The sequence below is a fragment of the Poecile atricapillus genome, chromosome 4 (assembly GCF_030490865.1).
Source record: "Poecile atricapillus isolate bPoeAtr1 chromosome 4, bPoeAtr1.hap1, whole genome shotgun sequence".
In the NCBI taxonomy this organism is placed as follows: Eukaryota; Metazoa; Chordata; class Aves; order Passeriformes; family Paridae; genus Poecile; species Poecile atricapillus.
Genome location: NC_081252.1, coordinates 75,542,171 through 75,563,720, shown reverse-complemented (window position 1 = coordinate 75,563,720; position 21,550 = coordinate 75,542,171). Strand labels below are relative to the sequence as shown.

General features: G+C 48.6%; 1 protein-coding gene across 4 annotated transcripts in view; it reads left to right on the top strand.

The window, feature by feature from the left end:
* The window catches only part of EXOC6B (exocyst complex component 6B), a 282,178-nt gene that overhangs the window by 53,802 nt on the left and 206,826 nt on the right, over positions 1-21,550 (top strand). For all 4 annotated transcript variants that reach the window (XM_058837776.1, XM_058837775.1, XM_058837778.1 and 1 more), the window contains exons 4-6: positions 558-648; positions 781-826; positions 5,163-5,367. In XM_058837776.1, coding sequence (XP_058693759.1) covers positions 558-648; positions 781-826; positions 5,163-5,367 — 342 coding nt within the window. The remainder of the gene's footprint in view (positions 1-557; positions 649-780; positions 827-5,162; positions 5,368-21,550) is intronic.

Genomic DNA, 21,550 nt, shown 5'->3' with positions numbered 1-21,550 from the left:
TCCCTTGTCCCAATCCCAGGATTTTCTCCTGGAGCCTCAGCCCTGACAAATCCCTGTTAACTTTGGGATGAGGAGAATCCCCTGGGAGCAAGAGGCCACATCCTGCCTTTGAGAACCAGAAAACTTGGGAAGAGATGCCTAAAACGGGGAAATAATGATTTGGAACCCTTTGAGGACCAGAAAACTTGGGAAGAGATGCCTAAAACGGGGAAATAACGATTTGGAACCTTTTGAGGACCAGAAAACTTGGGAAGAGATGCCTAAAACGGGGAAATAATGATTTGGAACCTTTTGAGGACCAGAAAACTTGGGAAGAGATGCCTAAAATGGGGAAATAATGATTTGGAACCCTTTGAGAACCAGAAAACTTGGGAAGAGATGCCTAAAATGGGGAAATAATTTGGAATCCACAGGATGTGCTTGCTTCGATGCCTTTGGTTTCGCTGCTCCCTCCATTGAAATCCAGGGAATTCGGGGCAGTTCCACTTGCTGGGAGTTTGGGCTGGACACAGGGGCTGTTGTGGCTGATCCTGAGGGAGCTTTTCCCGTTTTTCCAGCTGATCCTGGCCATGGAGGAGCTGAGGCAGTGCCGGCTGCAGCAGAGGAACATCTCGGCCACGGTGGATAAACTCACGCTGTGTCTCCCCGGTGAGCGCCTCCCCTCGCTCCTCACGGCAGCTCCTGCCTGGAATTCCCAGGATTTCCCTTCTTTTTTTGGAGCTGTTTGCATTCCCAGCTGCCTGCTCCTGTCTCAGAGCTGTGTTTTCCTTCTTTTCCCAGTGCTGGAGATGTACAGCAAGCTGCGGGAGCAGATGAAATCCAAGAGGTAAATTTGGATTTACCATTTAGGGGTTTTATGGGAAGAATCCCAGGAATTGTTTGGTGCTGGATAATTTAAGGAGAACCTCAGTGGTTCAAAGCCAGCCTTTCCAGGTGAAATTCCTGGCTTTTGGCTGCTTTTCCTGCCTGGCTTCCTGTGGTACAGCTGAGGATTGGGATGGCAGCAGGTTCTGATTTTGGGAATTAAGGTTTTTTATGGAATTCCTTGGTTTTTTATGGAAGCTCAATTTGGTGCACCCAACGCATGTGACCGACTGAATTTTATTCCATGAACACCACAAAGTGTCTGAGACATTCCAGGGATTCCAGGGAATGTGGGGGGAACATTCCAGGTTGAAATTGGGGAGAAAACTTCTTTTGCTGTAGAAATAATTCCTCACCACTTGGTGCCTCGGGAATGCCGGGCTGCAAATCCAGGGATTTCCTCACCCTGCACCTGCTGGGATGCTGAGGGATGAAAATCCGGGATTTTGGCAGGAATCCTGCTTGGTGTGAGTGATTTTGGAGCCCTGGGGGTGCCAAACCGGGCATGGAGCAGCTGCTGGAAAGGGCTGGAAAAGCAATCCCAGCCCTGCTCTGGGATTCCCAGGAGCTCCTGCCTCTTCCCAGGGCACTCCAGGGTAGGGATGGGCTCTCCAAATGTCCCGGGGCAGATGTGGGGTGGGAGCTGGAGCTGATCCCTGGGAATTCCTGCAGGGAATCCACAAGCTGCTCCATTTCCAGGGATGCAGCTGAGAACTGCATCCCTTCTTTCCTTCCCCTTTTTGGATTGGTTCATTTAGGAGCAAATCCATGCTGAAAGCCACATTTAAGGAATATTGGGAGCCTTGGCTGTTTTTTTCCCATTTTTTTTCAGTCTGGATTTGATGTCTGCAGACACAGCACAAGATATTCCATGTTCTTTGTCTGCTCCAGGTTAACTTGGATCATTCCAGGATGGGCAGGGCTGGTTCCTGACATCAGGAGTGGGTTTGGGATTGGTTTGGTTGGTTTGGGGAATAAACTCCCCAGGCAGGAGGAATCTGGGGATGTTTCCAAACCAGATCAGGCATTTCCCAAATGGAGAATCCATGGCCAGGAGCTGTTCCCAGAGGAATGATCAGGCTGGACAGAGAGGATTTCTCTGCCAGAATTTAAGGAAGGGGCAGGAAAGCTTTTCTGCCACGGCTGAGGTGTGTGGAAAATGGTGGGAAACTCCAAGATTTCTGGTTCCAGGGATCCCTGAAGGGCTCTGGAGACCTTTTTGTTTTCCCCTGGCTCTGAGTGAGAAATGGAACCAGGAAATCCTGGAATGGTTTGGGCTGGAGGAGAGCCCAAAGGGCACCACCTGCACCTCTGCACATCCCAGGCGGATCAAACCTGGATTCCCAGGGATCCAGGGGCAGCCCCAGCAAATCTGGGAATTGCAGAATCCCAGGCAGGAATTCCTTGCCAAGATCCCAGCCCAATCTCCCCTTTCCCTTGGGAAGCCATTCCCTGGCTCCTGTCCCTGCAGCCCTTGGCCCCAGTCCCTCTCCAGCTCTCCTGGAGCCCCTGCAGGGACTCTCAGCATTCCCTGCATTTTGCCCTTCTCCAGGGGAACATTCCCAGCTCTCCCAGAGCAGAGGGGCTCCAGAATCCTGGAATGCTTTGAGTGGGAAGTGACCTTCAATCCCTTCCTATTCCCACCCCATCCATGGACAGGGACAGCTCCCGTTATCCCAGCTGGATCCAATCCCAATGTCCAGCCTGGCCTTGGGCATTCCCAGGGATCCAGGGGCAGCCCCAGCAAATCTGGGAATTGCAGAATCCCAGGCAGGAATTCCTTGCCAAGATCCCAGCCCAATCTCCCCTTTCCCTTGGGAAGCCATTCCCTGGCTCCTGTCCCTCTCCAGCTCTCCTGGATGCTCCATGAGAAATGAATTCACTGGGAATGTTGATCCTGCTCAGGCTGAGGAATCCCCAGCAGGATCTGGAAAATCACCCCAAGACAGGTTTTGATCCAAATCCTGCTTTTCCCGGGGATGTGGAGCTGGGACAGAGCTGAGCTCCCCTCTGGGAGCTGCTCCAGGGCTTTGTGGCAGGAACAGGAGCCGGGAATTCCCTGGAACACCGACCCCAGCGGGTGCTGCTCCCCCTGGATCCATCCCTGAGCATTCCCAGCTTCTCTCCAGAGGGTTGGATTTCGGCACAAATGGTTCCCATCGTTGTTGGGAAAGAATTCCCAGGAGTTGAGGCAGGAATTATTCCAGGTGGGAATACAAATGTCAGCCTTTTCCAGTGGCCTTCATTTGTTCCTTGTGGCCAAAGATTTTCTCCTCTGGAATTCCAGCTGGAAGTGCCCAGGATTTATCCATGGATGTGTCAGCTAAAATTCCCTGAAGTCCCCCTCAGAGTGACTGACATGACATTTATTGATCATAAATCTGTTTATTTTATTATCTAACACATAAAATACTTTAATTGTAATAATTATTAGAATATAAAGACATAATTATTGTATTTCAAATACATAATAATATATACTTATACACAAATATAAATATTTTTATAAAATACATATAATTAATTAATAAAATAAATATAATTAGTTAAATATAGTATTAAATATAATTATTATAAATATTAAATATAATAAGTTCTATATTATAATTATATATTAATTAAATATGTATAAGTTATATAGTTTTATTTATTATATATACACTATATATAAATTATATATATTTGTATATAAATATATATTTCTAAACCTGTATTAAGTTAATAAATAATTTAATATGTAATATATAAAGTATAAAATATAATATATTATAGTAATAATATATAAATCTACAATATATATAATAATAGAAATAATAATAATAGTAATAATAATATATAAATCTACAATAGGTAGAAATAATAGAAATATTAATAATAGAAGTATTAATATTAATAATATATAATAGAAATAATACTAATAGTAACAACAACAAAACAACTATAATAATATAATATAATATAATATAATATAATATAATATAATATAATATAATATAATATAATATAATATAATATAATATAATATAATATAATATAATATAATATAATATAATATATATAATATATAATATATAATATAATATAATATAATATAATAATATTAATATTAATACCCTATTTATTATATATATTTTTATTATGTTATTAAACCCTCTTAATGCTTCCTGGGTGGTTCAATTTTAATTATTTTTTAGTCTTGACCAGAGCTGTGCTGGAATTTTAGGTGGTTCCCTATTCCAGCAAATCCTATGGATCCCCACTTCCCACAGGGAAAAGATGGGAGTGGATTTGGGAGAAACAAATTTCCAAGCTCCATTTCCCATTTGGCATCCAAAATTTGCTTTTATGCAGGAAAGGAGGATCAGATTGGATCGGGCACGGCCGAAGATGAACAGGAATTCTTTATCCATGCATCCTTAAATGTACAAAATGTAAAAAATATTGATTTTAGGATGGGGAAAGGGAGTTGTTTGGACATGGAGGAGCTTGGAATGAAATGGATCTGCTGGGATTTGGATCCAGTGTTTAAATGGGTGGGAAGTGCTTGTGATGGGGTTTAGGAGGGGGAAAATGGGATTGGATCCTGGAATCCACAGGGAAAGGGAGCTGAGCTTGCTCCTCCAGGGCCTTTGCAGGGTCTGTGGCTGTTAATTAATTAATTAACTAACGACTCAGGCACTGCTCATCACTCTGTGGGATTCATGGGACATTCCCAGCTCGGGGATTTCCTCAGGAATTTTCACCCCAGGCCGCTGGGATGGGCTTGGAGGCGCCAGCTCAGCGTTCCCAGCAGATCCGCATCCCGGGAACGCCGCTGAGCTCCCGCTGTGAGCGCTCAGGAACACACAAAATCACAGAATAATTATATGAAGGTGCTTTATTGAAGAGCTCTGGGTGTCAGGGGTGCACAGACCCAAATCTGACCCAATTTGGTTTTGAGTTGAACATATTTTATATTCTATCCTTATACAACTTACATATTAATTATTAAACTTGCATTATTCTATTGTATGCATTGTTTTTACCCAAGCATGGATTTCTCCTGATCCCCCCCAGCCCCCTAACATGGTTCCCCATGTTATAATTATTAATTATATCTAATTATATTAATTATATCTAATCACATCTAACAATTATATAATTTATCATATATTGATTACACAGGTACAGTTTCACCTGATCTTTAGCAAGATTTCCAACATTTCTCAGGACCTACTTTTCCCAAGGCTTTCCAAATCCAACTTTCCTTCTAAGTCTCGGAATTTTCTAAGATTTTAGAACCTTTTCCTATCCCACAGGCACTACCCAGCCCTGAAAACCCTGGAGCACCTGGAGCACACCTTCCTGCCCCAGGTGAGCCACTACCGCTTCTGCAAGGTGATGCTGGACAACATCCCCCGCCTGCGCCAGGAGATCAAGGAGCTCTCCATGTCCGACCTCAAGGATTTCCTGGAGAGCATCCGCAAACACTCGGATAAGATCGGAGAGACCGCCATGAAACAGGTGGGAATCTGTCTTATTAAGGACTTTTGGATTTGGGTTCTTTTTCCCTTTGAAGATTGATGAGAGGGAGGCAGTTTTGGTCTCAGTTGTTTATTTTTTCTTCTCAGCATTACAAGGTACAAGGAGTTATGTGCACTATGATAGAAAGGGGTAAAATGGCTAAAAAAGATCTTCTTCAAGGTCTTCTATATGTCCATTTACCCAATTAACAGATGCCAAGTTGTCTCATTAAGGACTTTTGGATTTGGGTTCTTTTTCCCTTTGAACTGAAGATTGATGAGAGGGAGGCAGTTTTGTCTTCTTCGGTCTCAGTTGTTTATTTTTTTCTTATCAGCATTACAAGGTACAAGGAGCTGTGTGCACTATGATAGAAAAGGGGTAAAATGGCTCACAAAGATCCTCTTCAAGGTCTTTTATGTGTCCATTTACTCAATTAACAGATGCCAACTAAATTATTTTTCTTAATGACCCAATGACCCAACACCTGTGCGCTGCACTGCGGCATTTTCCACCCAAAAACCCCAAGGAGAAGAAGATGAAGAAGAAAGAAGGACAAGGGACAACACCCTAAATTCTCCATCTTGTCTCCTGTTCTCTAAACTACTTTTTCACCCAGTGATTTAAAGAACTTTCTAATCTACACATTTACGCTTTTCCTATCTAACTTTAGCATTTGTTTTCATGTATCACCATGAAAAGACGCTCATGAATTTCATATTATAGGAAATTCAGTGTTTCTTTGAATCCTAGAACTAAGTATTAGAAACAAGGACACACAGTCTGTATCTCAGACTCCAACAGGAATCGGTGGGATTCGATGGGAATCGCACGTTTTTTTGGGAAGAGGTTCTGATTTCCTGATTTTCTGATTTTCTGATTTGAGAACTCCTTTCCCTGGAAGTTCTGCTTTTCCAAGCCGAGGTGCAGGGGTTGAGTTTGGAATTGTTAGCAGGTAAGGAATGGTTGTTCCTTCCCTGTTTGCTCCCAGAGTTTTATCCTGGATTTTAGGTTGTTGGGAAGTGAGGATCCCGTGTGTGGTTGGGTTCTCCCAGCTGGAGTTTTCCTTGGTTTCTTGGCAGTCTGGGAGTTGCAGGTGGGGGTGTAACTCCCCAGAATTCCCGTTTTCCACTCGTATTTTCCACTTCCCTGCACAGGGAGTTGGTGCTGCTGGGACACCCGGAGACACTGGGTTCTTTCCCTGGTTTTGGGATAACAGAATTAGAGTTTGTGCACTGCAATTCCATTAATTTCCATTTAAAAAAAAGTAATTATTTATTAATTTATTTTAATGAATAAATTAATTCCATTAATTTCACCTCCTAAACTGATTTTAAATCCCACCCAAACCTGCCTTGTGCCTCCATTGCCTTTTCCTTTCCCGGTGGATGTGTCTGGGAGGGATGAGCTGATGAACTGAACATCCCTGGATGTGCCTTAAATCAGGAATTGCCTTTCCCACTCCCACTGAATATTGGGATTTCGGAGCTGGAGCTGCTCTCCAGGAGGGTTTGTTCCACTGAGGTGTTCCTGCCGTGGCCCTGAGATCCTTCCCCGCTGGAGATGGATCCTGGGAATGCTGGAATTCTCCAGGAGCTGGTGGGATTCTGCTCTTGGGTTTATGGGCAGAGCCAAATTCAGTTTTTGTCTTTCAAATTCAATTTTGTGTCTTTGAATTCAGTTTCAAATTCAGCTTTGTGTCTTACAAACCCCAGCCTTCCTCTGAAACAGCCCAGCCTGAGGAGTTTATGAATTAATTTAATTCCCTGGAGTTCAGCGCCTTTTTACCTTTCCCAGCTCCTTCCTGGTTTCCTGGGAAAGCAAACCCAGCCTTCCCTCATGGATTGGAGCTTTGGGGAGGAGCACCTGAGAGTTCAGCACACTTTTAATTCACATGAAACTTCCTGAAGGTGCAGAAACCCCTCCTGGTCCAGATGTGCATCCAGATGTGCAGGGGAGGGCTCCAGGTGTTGGATTTACCTGAGGCAGCGATTCCTACAGCAGAATTCCCTACAGGAGTTCTCCTTCAGCTCCTTGTGGAGGCAGAGCTTTGGGAAGATCCTTCCTTGGTCCCTGTGGCTGGGGAGGAGCAGGAATTCCGTTTCCTGGTGGTGTCTTTAATGCAGGGAACAGTTTCTGGAATTATTTGCTCTTTTTTATCTCCTGAAGGATTTTTATCCATTTGAGGGGTAAATCCTCCGTCACAGGCTGGAGGTGTGAGGTGGTTTCCAGTTCCATGTTCAGGATTCCAGGAGAGGATTCCAATCTCCTGGCTCTGTGCTGATGGATGAGGAGGGATGTGGGCATCCAGCCACATCTGTGGGGTTTAGGTGAAAAATTTGGAGAAATTCCCGTTTTTTAGCACCTTTTTTTCCTTTTCTGGTTGGAGAAGCTTCTGGACCTTTGTTTCCATCCCTTCCCAACCCACAGCGCTTCTCTTCCCGTCATTCCCATCCCTCCTGCTCCTCTGGCTCCGTTCCTTCTCCACCTCTCGCTCCCAGGGAATCCTGTGGCTTCTCCTGGTGTTTCCTCACCAATTCCAGCCCTTCCTCCTCCTCCTCCTCCTTCTCCCGGTGTTCCCAGCTGGAGAACCCGGGCAGGCTCTGGGGATGGTGGGGATTGGCTGCTCCTGCCCAAATTCAGGGATGGGGGTGGCGAGTGGGGGCAGCCTGGAATGGGGGGACACTAAAATTCCCTGGAAATAACGGGAGGAGGTCAGTTCTTCATCCTGAGGGGGGACAGAGCTGGGGAGCAACTCCTGCGTGGTTTGCATGGAATCATGGAATGGTTTGGAATGGGAGTGACCTGAAAGTTCATCTCATCCCACTCCTGCCATGGGCAGGGACAGCTCCCAGTGTCCCAGGTGGATCCAAATCCATCCCAACCCAGCCTTGGGCATTCCCAGGGATCCAGGGGCAGCCCCAGCAAATCTGGGAATTGCAGCATTCCGCCTTTTCCAGAGGTCACGGAGCCCTGGCTGGGATTTGTCCCCTGCCACGTGGGCTGGCTGTGCCCGTGCCAAGGCTGGGAGCCTCTGGAAGCTCCTGCTCAGCGGGAGCCGGGATTTATCCTGCCCCAGGACTTCCAGAGGCGCCCTCGGAGCTGGACTTCCCGCTGCTTCCAGCTCCCGTTCCGGGGGTTTGCCTTAACAAGTCAAAATAAGGCCGGTTATTAAAAAATGGGAGTTTTCCAGGCTTGGATGCGGCGGGAGAGCCTCTGGAAAGGTCACTGCGGTGGCTGGGAGGATTTCCACGGCGGGGTGGGGATAATGGGATGGGGGTTTCTGCTCCTGGGCAGGTTTGGGAAGCAGGAATTTGATTTTCCAGCTGAATTTAGGAATGAGACCTTCTTAATCTTCGCTCCTGCTGCTCGTCTGCTTGGGATATTAAAGTCTTAGGGGAGGAAATGCATCCTTGGGGCTGGAGAGATGGGAAGGGACTTGGGCTTGCAGGATTTTGGGAAGAGGCTCCCACAACCCGCGGGAGAAGGGATGGATGGGAGAGGTGCCCTGGTTTCCAGACTCCCAGAATTTCTGTTCGCAGCCATCCCCTTCCTGCTGGCAAGGAGGAGCCGGACGAGCAGCGGGAATTCTGCTGGGCTCTGCCCTCAGCATCCTCACTGTAACCTCTTGGAGAAGCTCCTCGAGGAAAACGGGGAGGAGATTCTGTGTTTGCGCCGGATGAAAGCCTCAGCCGGCTCTGGAAGGCTCCGCTATTTTTTCATGGAGCTTTGGCCCTGAAATGTGTTATTTTAAGAGCTCTGAGCAGCCCTCTCCGGGCAGGGGCTCCATCGCTTGCCGCTGCTGTTTGCTCTGGAAGCTTTTTGAGACAAAACCTCCCCGAGCGTCTGCCCCGAGCCGCCGCTCCCGTCCCCCCAGCCCGGATCCATCCAGGCCTGGAAAGGCCTCCAAGATCATCAAGTCCAACCTTTGAAGTTTGGGACCTCTGGGTTTTCTCCCCTGGAGATGAGGTGTGAGAAAGCCCAGGGGAGGGAGGTGACGTTTTGTAGGGTTTGTCACCGTCTGTCACCCCCTGCTCGCACCTGGAGCGGTGCCAGGGATGGGATGTGATGGGAAGGACGGGAAAAAGGAGTGGGAGGAGATGGGAATGATCCGAGAGCTGGGAAGGGTTTTTGAAGTGGCTCCTGGAGTGAAATGTCAGGCCAGGAGCTTGAGGTTAAACGCGATCTGGGATGGATGGGAAAAGCAGCCGGAGCCACCGGGAACGTCTGGAAGTCCTGGACACATCTGGGGAGGTGCTGAGGGCTTTGTGCAGATCTCAGCAGGTTCTGCTCCCCTGCCCTTCCTCGTGCTTTCACTCTGCTCCCTCCCACATCACAGAACTGCAGCGAAAATGTGTTTATTGTCATAAAGGAGCTTTTTATTCCCCGTTTCCTGGCGTTCTGGGAAGGTCCCACCGTTTATTTAACGGGAATTCTGCGCCTTTGAGTCTGAGTCGAGAATTTATACTCCATAGGAAGTCCATTAATTAATGGGCATCCCTTTGATGACCTCAGGAATGAAACTGCTCAATCAGGGCCTTTTTTATTTCAGCATCATGAAATTTTTTATTATTTATTTTTTTATTTTATTTTATTTTATTTTATTTTATTTTATTTTATTTTATTTTATTTTATTTTATTTTATTTTATTTTATTTTATTTTATTTTATTTTATTTTATTTTATTTTATTTTATTTTATTTTATTTTATTTTATTTTTATTTCATTCATCAGGCGAGGGCCTGGGGGATCCCAGCCGTGGATCCACCTTCCCTGGCCATCCCAAATCCACGTGCCAGCCCAGCTTTTTTGTGTGCTCCAGACCTTTTAAATGTGTTCAAACCCAGAGATGTTGGAAATAAATCCTTCATCTTCCAATCATGGAATGGGTTGGGTTGGGAGAGGTCTTAAAGATCATCCAGTTCCAGCCTCCTGCCATGAGCAGGGACAACTTCCACATCCCAGGGTGCTCCAAAGCAAATCCAACCTGGCCATGGACAACTTCCAACCCCTGTGATAGAATTATTAATTAATAATTAATAATTGGGCAAAGGGAAGGCGCCAGGTTGAGGCAGGAGCGCTCCTTTCTCCTTCCTTTGAGCCGTCAGGAATTGCCGTTGTGTTTGTGGGATTTTAGCTGGGAAAGAGGAGCCTGGACTGGCATTTTTGGGTTGGGCACCGTGATTTTTCCTGGTTCTCATTTCAGGGCTGGGAATTTGCTCCCAGGAGCACCAGGATCCCTCAGGTGGCTCCGGGGCTGAGGCAGCTCAGACTGACCCCACAATAAACTCAATTTCTGAGTTTTGATGGAATCGCCTCTAAAATCTTTGGGAATTGCTCCCATCGGGATGCTGCTGCCCAGGATGATAAATTCCGCAGCTCGTCGTGATGTGGCTGCTCATAAAGCTTTTAAACAGACTGGCTTTTCCCAGATTCCTCCTCTTAAAAATTCCATGGGTGTTTTTGGTAACGTGGAGGGGTTTGATCTCTCCGTGCTCTCCAGCTGGGCACTGCTCCTGCCCTGGGACTCTGGGGATGTGGAGAAACCCAAGGAAGTTTCCGGAGCATTCCCAGTGTCCCACAGGGGTGGAGTCAGGGAATGTTTTGGGTGGGAATGGACCTCAAATCCCATCCCATTCCTGAGCCAAGGTGCTCTGAGCCAGCTCAGAGTCTCCAGGTCCTCACCTGGAGCTGCCAAAATCCGGATGCTGTGCCGAGGTCCCAGCTGTGCCCCCAAACTCCGGCTGCTGCCACCCCCCAGGAGCCCCTGAGCTCCGAGTTTGGCTTTTGGTCCAGCAGGACCTGGAGCTTTGGGAATGGTCCAGCAGAACCTGGAGCTTTGGGAATGGTCCAGCAGAACCTGGAGCTTTGGGAATGCTCCAGCAGAACCTGGAGCTTTGGGAATGGTCCAGCAGAACCTGGAGCTTTGGGAATGCTCCAGCAGAACCTGGAGCTTTGGGAATGCTCCAGCAAAACCTGGAGATTTGGGAATGGTCCAGCAGAACCTGGAGCTTTGGGAATGCTCCAGCAAAACCTGGAGATTTGGGAATGGTCCAGCAAAACCTGGAGCTTTGGGAATGGTCCAGCAGAACCTGGAGCTTTGGGAATGGTCCAGCAGAACCTGGAGCTTTGGGAATGGTCCAGCAGAACCTGGAGCTTTGGGAATGGTCCAGCAGAACCTGGAGCTTTGGGAATGGTCCAGCAGAACCTGGAGCTTTGGGAATGGTCCAGCAGAACCTGGAGCTTTGGGAATGCTCCAGCAGAACCTGGAGCTTTGGGAATGCTCCAGCAGAACCTGGAGCTCTGGGAATGCTCCAGCAAAACACAGCCCCTTTGGGAATGGCACGGAATTCCCAGGAGCTTTGTCCAGCCCTTCCCAGGGCTCTGAGTGATCCCCAGGGAATTCACCCTGGGGCTGCGAACGAGATGGGAATGGGCTCCTGCTGAGGGCTGGGCTTGCTCCAGCTGGGGTGCAGTGGCTCGGTTTTCAGGGAATGCTGGCTCTGTTTTCAGGGAATGACAATTCTGTTTTTGGGGAATGGCAGCTCCATTTTCAGGGAATGGAAGTTCCGTTTTCAGGGAATGGTGGCTCCATTTTCAGGGAATGACAATTCTGTTTTTGGGGAATGGCAGCTCCATTTTCAGGGAATGGAAGTTCCGTTTTCAGGGAATGGCGGCTCCATTTTCAGGGAATGTTGGTTCTGTTTTCAGGGAATGGCGGCTCTAATTTCAGGGAATAGCAATTCACCTTTCATGGAATGCTGGCTCCATTTTCAGGGAATGCTGGCTCCGTTTTCAGGGAATGCTGGCTCCGTTTTCAGGGAATGGCAACTCTGTTTTCAGGGAATGGCAGCTCCATTTTCAGGGAATGTTGGTTCTGTTTTCAGGGAATGCTGGCTCCGTTTTCAGGGAATGCTGGCTCCGTTTTCAGGGACCAGCACCGAGCTGCCTGCCCTTCCCGTGCCCCTCTGGACCGAGTGCAGCCCCCGAGGGGATCCCGCAGCAGCCCAAGGCCTCCCTTCCCTCCAAAGCTTTTTGCAAAACCCCCAAGTTCTGCTGACGGGCTCAGGTCATTCCAACCTCTCCTCGTATCCTTCCACTTCCCATCTCTGGGAATTCAGAATGACTTTCCCTTCAGGGAGAAGATCCTTTGGTTCCTCCGGCGCTTTCCTGGTTCTTTGGAACAGGATGGGAAGGAGACACTTGGGACCCCCCAGTGCCTTCACTTTGGGGTCTCCATCACTCCTGGCTCCTCAGGGAGGCTGGAAAGGCCAGGATCCAGCAGGGAGGACGGAGCTCCAGCAGCACCAGGCTGTTCCCTGATCCTGTGGGATTTGGTGGATCGCTGACGGGGTTTTCGTGTGAAGTCTCTGCGTTTTGGTGGCGGGTGTTGACCCATCTGAGCTCACCTGTGCCTCAGGATCGGGAATTGGTTAGCACTGGGAAAACTGGAGATCTCTTTGTGATCAGAGATCTGCTGGCACTGGGAAAACTGGAGATCTCTCTGTGATCAGGAATCCAGTGGCACTGGGAAAACTGGAGATCTCTTTGTGATCAGAGATCCATAGCACTGGGAAAACTGGAGATCTCTTTGTGATCAGAGATCCACAGCACTGGGAAAACTGGAGATCTCTTTGTGCCCAGAGATCCAGTGGGACTGGGAAAACTGGAGATCTCTTTGTGATCAGGAATCCAATGGCACTGGGAAAATGGGAGAGCTCTTTGTGCCCAGAGATCCAGTGGCACTGGGAAAACTGGAGATCTCTCTGTGATCAGGAATCCAGTGGCACTGGGAAAATGGGAGAGCTCTTTGTGATCAGAGATCCAGTGGCACTGGGAAAACTGGAGATCTCTTTGTGCCCAGAGATCCAGTGGGACTGGGAAAACTGGAGATCTCTGTGATCAGAGATCCACTGGCACTTTGAAAACTGGAGATCTCTTTGTGATCAGAGATCCACAGCACTGGGAAAATGGGAGAGCTCTTTGTGATCAGAGATCTGTAGCACTGGGAAAACTGGAGATCTCTTTGTGATCAGAGATCTGTAGCACTGGGAAAACTGGAGATCTCTTTGTGATCAGGAATCCACTGGCACCGGGAAAACTGGAGATCTCTTTGTGCCCGGAGATCCAGTGGCACTGGGAAAACTGGAGATCTCTTTGTGATGAGGAATCCAGTGGCAGTGGGAAAATTGGAGATCTCTTTGTGATGAGGAATCCACTGGCACTGGGAAAACTGGAGATCTCTTTGTGATGAGGAATCCAGTGGCAGTGGGAAAATTGGAGATCTCTTTGTGATGAGGAATCCAGTAGCACTGGGAAAACTGGAGATCTCTTTGTGGCTTGAAGCGTTTTCCTTCAGGCTCGCTGGCGAGTGACACGAGTGGAACATGGAATTATTAATGAGCAGATCTGCAGGGAAAGGGAATTCGTGTCCTGTGGATCAAAGGAATTTGCTGGGTATTAATTCCATTTATTTACAAGTTCAGCTGCTTTGTAAACGTCTCCTGCTCGGGCTGTTCCTGTTAACAGCGGCTGGGGCTGTTTTTAATAACCTTTTATTTGGAACAAAGCTGGCAGAAACCTTCTCTGCTTTCCTTCAGGCATGGTGGCATTGCCTTCAAGCTTCCCCGGCCTCCGAGGCTGAGTTTTAACCCCTTGGTAGCAGCGGGATCCGCTCCAGACACGGAATATCTGGAAGCACTTGGCACAGCCTGCCGGGAATCTGGTTTAGTTCTCGGAGCCCAGCATTTGACATGCAATTAAAAGGCTGTGAGCTTTGCTCACTCTTATAAATTTCTTCTGTGGCTTTTATCAGCCACCTGTGCCCGCTGGGCTGTTTTACAGCGGGGCTCTGGCCCCCACCCTGAGGGTTTCACGTGTCGGGGCTGCAGCTGGGAGAGCTCCTGTGTGCATCCCTTGGGGATGGGAGCTCCTGTGGGGGCCAGGGATGCACACCTGAGCTGTTCCCGCTGCAGAATTCACTGGAAAAATGGGGCAGGAGCTGTTCCTTGGGTTTCAGAAATGGGACACGAGCCTGGAAGGTTCCTTAAGGAGCCTCGACCCTCTGTCTGCTCAGTAGCCTGGAATGAAATAAAATGAAGTGTGCCCATTGGAATGAGTCCTGAGGAGGTAATGGAAGTGCTTCCAGGGTTCTGGAGCCCTTCTGCTCTGGAGCCAGGCTGGGAGAGCTGGGAATGTTCCCCTGGAGAAGGGCAAAATGCAGGGAATGCTGAGAGTCCCTGCAGGGGCTCCAGGAGAGCTGGAGAGGGACTGGGGCCAAGGGCTGCAGGGACAGGAGCCAGGGAATGGCTTCCCAAGGGAAAGGGGAGATTGGGCTGGGATCTTGGCAAGGAATTCCTGCCTGGGATTCTGCAATTCCCAGATTTGCTGGGGCTGCTCCTGGATCCCTGGGAATATCCAAGGCCAGGTTGGACACTGGGGCTGGGAGTTGGGATAACGGGAGCTGTCCCTGCCCATGGAAGTGGATGGGATTGAAGGTCCCTTCCAACCCCAGCCATTCCATGATTCCATGAAATGCCAGAGTTTGAAGGCCCAGGGATGAGAAAATCATCGTTGTTACACCTTGAGTTGTTTCTGCACCTGAAGCATCTCCAGCCCCTGTCCCCAGTCCCTCTCCAGCTCTCCTGGAGCCCCTTCAGGCCCTGCAAGGGGCTCTGAAGATTCCCTGGATTTTTCCCTTCTCCAGGTGGAGCAGTTTGCATTGGAAGGAACCTCAAGCCCATCCCATTCCAATCCCAGCACCTCCCACCATCCCAGGTGGATCCAATCCCAGTGTCCAGCCTGGCCTTGGGCACGCCAGGGATCCAGGGGCAGCCCCAGCAAATCTGGGAATTGCAGCCCAGCAGGGAGGGATGAGGACTCGTGGTGGAAGTTTGGGATCACCCTGGGGAAGGTTCTGGAAGTCTCCTGTCCATGGCCTGAGCTTTGTGTGCGGGGCCTCCGATGGGGAGGTCCTTCTGTGAGATCACTGTCCTGGAATGCGGATTTATCCCATCCAGGGAGACTCGGATTAGCTCTTCCACAGGGCAGGAGAAGAAAATTCCATCCCCCAGGGGAGGGATGATGGGATTTGTGGAGGGTGCACGTGGCTCTTCCCTGTTTTATAGGAGCCTCTGGAATCTGGGAGTGCTCCCAGGTGTCCCCCGGCGCTGGGGCTCGCTCCTGCAGTGGGATTGTGGCCAAGGACTGGCCACCACTGCAGGCAGGCTCCGTCTTTATTCCATGAATCCCATCTTCCTCCTCTCCCTGCTCTCCAGGGATTTTCTCTGCAAAGCTCTGCCCACCTTGGAGCTTTTACAGTTTAATTTTACTCTGTGCTTTTATTTTATATAGAAATAAGGCCGGGATGAGTTTGCTGTTGGCTAATTGGATTATTTCCCTCATTTTATCCATAATATCCTTGATATCCATGCTGGGACTCCCCAGTTTGTTCCATATATCCCTTTTTGGGAGACATTTTCCCCTCAGAACTCCGGATTTTGGGTAATTTCCTCGTTCCCTCCCCTGTCCCTAACCCCGCTGCATGCAATGTGGTTTTTACATCCCAGAGTCAGAGCTTTCCCATCCTGAGCATCCTCAAGGCTGAGGAAGAGGAGTTTTTGTGCCTCGTGCAGCCCTGGGAGCAGATTTTGGTGATAAAATATTGACAGACCCCCTCACAGGCCGCTCCCCGTGGTGCCACCTCAGGGAAACATCACCAGGCCGAGCCCAGCTGGGACAGCTCGGCTACAGCTGAGCTTTATCACAAACAAACAAAGCTTTGGAAGCTTTCAGTGATTCCCATTTTTATTTTAATTTTATTTTTTTTATTCACCCCCCGCTCCTCGCGGTGCCACCTCAGGGAAACGTCACCAGGCCGAGCCCGGCTGGGACAGCTTGGCCACAGCTGAGCTTTATCACAAACAAACAAAGCTTTGGAAGCTTTCAATGATTCCCATTTTTATTTTTATTTTATTTTTTTTTTTATTCACCCCCCTCCCTCTGAGCATTTATTTGCTTTTCTCCCTTTTAAGCCGAATTTACGGCTTCCTGGCCCCGTCAATTTCTGATTGACTTAAAAAATCATCGTAAAAAAGGGCCCCTGTGTAGCTGGAGCTGCTGAAATGCCTCCCAGGCGTTGTTTATAGGTCCGTGTTCCCCCTCTGCCGAGGGAAAGTGAGGATTTAATGCCTTCCACATTTCCTGGGCTCGGATACAGAGCGCTGTGGCCTTTGGAGATGCTTCCTGCTGCTTTTTGCTGCTTTTTGGGATCCTCACCCAAACCTTGGCCGGGATTCTGCCTCTCAAGGTGAGGCTGATGTGTCTGCAAGGCTCAGGAGCGGCTCTGGTGGAAGCTGGAGAATGTAACTTTTCTCTAAAAAGTCCTTTTTCTGTTTCTCTGTTTTTGCTGAATCTCTTCTGTATTTTTCTTTTTATTCTTGGATTTCTCAGCCTCCTTTGGACTGAATTCTTTTGGGATCCTCCCTCGTGGGGAGCCCTGCTTATCTCAGTTCTTATGATTAGAAGAAATCTCCCGAGCTCGTTAGAATCTTGTTTCTCGTGTTTATTAACAGGTGATCACAAAACTGAACAGCTCTCTCCAGGCTGGCTGCACAAGGTTAATCTTTGCAATCTGGTTCATTTCTTTCTTCTGATGGTACAAACAAGGCCTTGTGGCTCACTTTGTGTCTGATGCACAAAATGGCCTCAAACTACGCAGTTCTTTTATCTTTATACCTATTTTTACCCAATTAACAATAGACACGTATATTATTTTTCTTAATGACCCAATGACCCATCACCTCTGTGATGCACTGCTGCATTTTTTACCCAATCACTCACTATTACCCAAAAACCTCTAGAAGAACATGAAGAAGAAGAAGGGACAAGGGACAACACCCTAAATCCTCCAACTTGTCTCCTGTTCTCTAAACTAACTTTTTCACCCAGTGATTTAAAAAAACTTTCTAATTTACACACTTACACTTTTAGCTTTTTCTATCTAACTTTAACATTTATTTTCATGTATCACCATGAAAAGATGTTCATGAATTTCATATTATATGAAATTCAGTGTTTTTCTAGATCTTGTAACTAAATATCAGAAACAAGGGCACACACTCTGGATTCCAGACTCCAACAGAGAGCTTCCAGAAGGTGCTGTTGGATGGGGGGGGTGAGAAAGGCCAAGTTTTTCCAGGCTGGACAGGCTCCAAGAGCAGGGAAACCTCGGGAACATCCCCTGGTCCCACCTTGGCTTAGAGAGCTCCAGCCCTGGCCACCATCCCCAGGGGCCAGCGGGGAACGCGTGCTGGGACGGGGCTGGAGTGGGAACACCGCGCTCACCTAGTCCCTGTTCACTCCAAATTGTGCCCATGGCTGAGGATTGGGATGGAATTCCCATTCCCGGGCACTCCTGGAGAATTCCCAAGGGAATGGTGGTTGAAGGAGGGCTCTCAACCACCTCCTCCAAGGCCACCTCTCTGTTATTTATTCAACTCTCCTCCTCCTGCAGCCATCTGGAACGGGTTTTGGGATCACAGCTGGTGTCCCTTTGTCCTTTCTCCTGCCCCATTCCCCCTGGGAGAGGCTCCCAAGTGATTCCCGTCCTCGGGGCCACCCCAGCGTTCTCTGCTCAGGGACACCGGACCAGCCCGGCAGCTCCTGGGATCCCCTTGGATTTGCTCCAGCCCCGTGGAATATTTAGGCATGGATGACAGTTTTTTGTAGGAGACACTGCAGATTTTGCCCCTCTAAGAGGTTTTTTTCCATCTTTTCCCCTCGCTGGGGGCTGTGGGGTGACCACAGGCTGCTCCAGCAGATGGACACTGACATCCAAGGAATGGGATATTCATGGACACGGATTTGGGATGAAGTGGAAGCAGCTGCTCACTTCAGCTCCAGAACTGTTCAGTGTGTGAGTTTTGCTGTGGACAGCTGAGTTTTTGTGTCCTGTCCCACCTGGTGGTTCTTTGGAGTGTCAGGTTTGGGGTGATTTGGTGGGAATTTGCCAGCTGTGTGTCCCTTGGAACATCTGGAGCAGGGATGGGACAGGTGAGGAGTCCCCACAGCTCCTTTTCCATCTTGGCACCAAAAGGAACCTGCAGAAAATCCCTTGGAACTGCAGGAATCCCTTTTTTCCTGATCTTCCTGGAGCAGGAGCCTGAGGGAGCTGCTCTGGCCATGAGGGGTCATCTTGGATCATTGTGCTCCTGGTCAAGAAATTTGGGATTTTCTTTGGTCCTGGTACCCCAATAACTCCTCGTTTGCATTCCAAAGTTTAGGAATTCCAGCTGGGGAGATCAGGTTTGTGCACAGGTACAGAGAAATTCCCGAAACTGAGCCAGAGGAGCTTTGGGGATGGGATTTGGGATTTGGGATTTGGGGATTTGGGATTTGGGATTTGGGATTTAGGATTATTCCCATTGGGAGGTGCTTTGTCCACATTCCTGTGCTGAAAAAGAGAAATTTGGTCATCACAACCAAATAACTGCTCCTAAATACACTTAGAAATCAGATTTCATCTGGGATTTTCCTTCCTCTTGGGATTTAATTGCAGGGAAGGGGGATCTGATTGTGGGGAAGTTGGGGCGCTTTGGGAAGGGTTTGGGGAGAGCAGCTCGGGGCTGTCGCTGTGTGATTTTAATTTGGTGTGTGCGCACTCGGGGGATTGGAGGGAGCAGCAGGTCAGGTTTGTGCACAGGTACAGAGAAATTCCCAAAACTGAGCCAGAGGAGCCCAGCCGAGCTTCAGGGATGGGATTTGGGATTTGGGATTTGGGATTTGGGATTTAGGATTTGGGATTTGAGATTTGGGATTTGGGATTTGGGATTTAGGATTATTCCCATTGGGAGGTGCTTTGACCACATTCCTGTGCTGAAAAAGAGAGATTTGGTCATCACAGCCAAATAACTCTGCTCCTAAATGCAGATTTCACCTGGGATTTTCCTTCCTCTTGGGATTTAATTGCAGGGAAGGAGGATCTGATTGTGGGGAAGTTGGGGGGGCTTTGGGAAGGGTTTGGGGAGAGCAGCTCGGGGCTGTCGCTGTGTGATTTTAATTTGGTGTGTGCGCACTCGGGGGATTGGAGGGAGGAGCAGGTCAGGTTTGTGCACAGGTACAGAGAAATTCCCAAAACTGAGCCAGAGGAGCCCAGCCGAGCTTCAGGGATGGGATTTGGGATTTGGGATTTGAGATTTGGGATTTAGGATTTGGGATTTGAGATTTGGGATTTGGGATTTGGGATTTAGGATTATTCCTATGGGAAGTGCTTTGACCACATTCCTGTGCTGAAAAAGAGAAATTTGGTCATCACAACCAAATAACTCTGCTCCTAAATGCAGATTTCACCTGGGATTTTCCTTCCTCTTGGGATTTAATTGCAGGGAAGGAGGATTGGATTGTGGGGAAGTTGGGGGGCTTTGGGAAGGGTTTGGGGAGAGCAGCTCGGGGCTGTCACTGTGTGATTTTAATTTGGTGTGTGCGCACTCGGGGGTTTGGAGGGAGGAGCAGGTCAGGTTTGTGCACAGGTACAGAGAAATTCCCAAAGCTGAGCCAGAGGAGCCCAGCCGAGCTTCAGGGATTTGGGATTTGAGATTTGGGATTTGGGATTTGGGATTTAGGATTATTCCTATGGGAGGTGCTTTGACCACATTCCTGTGCTGAAAAAGAGAGATTTGGTCATCACAACCAAATAACTCTGCTCCTAAATGCAGATTTCACCCAGGATTTTCCTTCCTCTTGGGATTTAATTGCAGGGAAGGAGGATTTGATTGTGGGGAAGTTGGGGGGCTTTGGGAAGGGTTTGGGGAGAGCAGCTCAGGGCTGTTGCTGTGTGATTTTAATTTGGTGTGTGCACACTCAGGGGTTTGGAGGGCAGGCTCCCGCTCCCAGCGTGTTCACCCTGGCTTCCCCAGAGCTTTCCCAAGGTTTGACAGGCTGATCCAAGGATTTAGCTCTTGGAAACCACTTCAGTGGGGCCTGGGAGCCACGGGGATTATCCCAGCCGGGGCCCAAGGAACGCTGAACCTGGAGCAATCAATCCCTTATGTCCCGAACCACTGGAGATCCAGGGCTGAGCTTCCCTTCCCCAACTCCTCCAACTGAATCAACTTCTCTCTCTTTTTTTGTAAAAACCATTTTTTAAATCATTCCTCCTTTCGGGTTACGGGCAGAGCGAAGGGGGCTGGGATTGGGAAGCCTGGAGGCCTCGGCTTGGAGGCAAACTTGGGCTTTGTGTGGGAGCCAGCGTTTGTTTTATTTTATTTTATTTTATTTTACACCATCCCATGGCCGTTCTTGAGGTGGTTTCTCCTTCCCTCCCGATGTCTGTGAGAATCCAACTCCTTTTCCTGTTGTTTTTCCAGTTTCATCCAGGAGCTTTGCTCTTCCCTTGGCTCAATATTGCAAAAGGAGGGAGAGGGAAGGGGAAGGGGAAGGGGAAGGGGAAAGGAAAGGAAAGGAAAGGAAAGGAAAGGAAAGGAAAGGAAAGGAAAGGAAAGGAAAGGAAAGGAAAGGAAAGGAAAGGAAAGGAAAGGAAAGGAAAGGAAAGGAAAGGAAAGGAAAGGAAAGGAAAGGAAAGGAAAGGGGAAAGGAGAAAAAGGAAAAAGGAAAGGAAAAATGAAAAAAGGAAAGGAAAAAGGAAAGGAGAAAGGAAAAAGGAAAGGGGAAAGGAAAGGAGAAAGGAAAAAGGAAAGGGGAAAGGAAAAAGGAAAGGAGAAAGGAAAAAGGGAGGAAGGAAAAAGGAAAGGAAAAAGGAAAAAGGAAAGGAAAAAGGCTGCTCAGCACTTCCAGGGGATGAGCCAGGGAAGCAGGAAAGGCAGGAGTGTGTCCCAGGGGAATCCTCTGCTGTGGGGCAGCATGTGGAGGTTGCAGTCAAGGGGCTGCTGTGTCCCTTGGGCGGGCGTCACACGGGATTCGGCCACATTTGGGTTCTCAGGAGGCTGAATTCCAGGGCATTAGTGGGGAGGGGCTGGATTTGGGCAGGAATTGCCCTGCTGGAAGAGTGGTCAAGCACTGGAACAGCTCCTCAGGGCAGGGCTGCAGGCCCCATCCCTGGAAGCGTTCAGGGACAAGTGGATGTGGCACTTTGGGATAGGGTTGGGTGGGGATGGGGTATCTGGACAAAATTTGATGACCTCAGAGGGCTTTCCCAACCTTTCTGCTTCTGTGGGAAGCCCAGGGGAGCC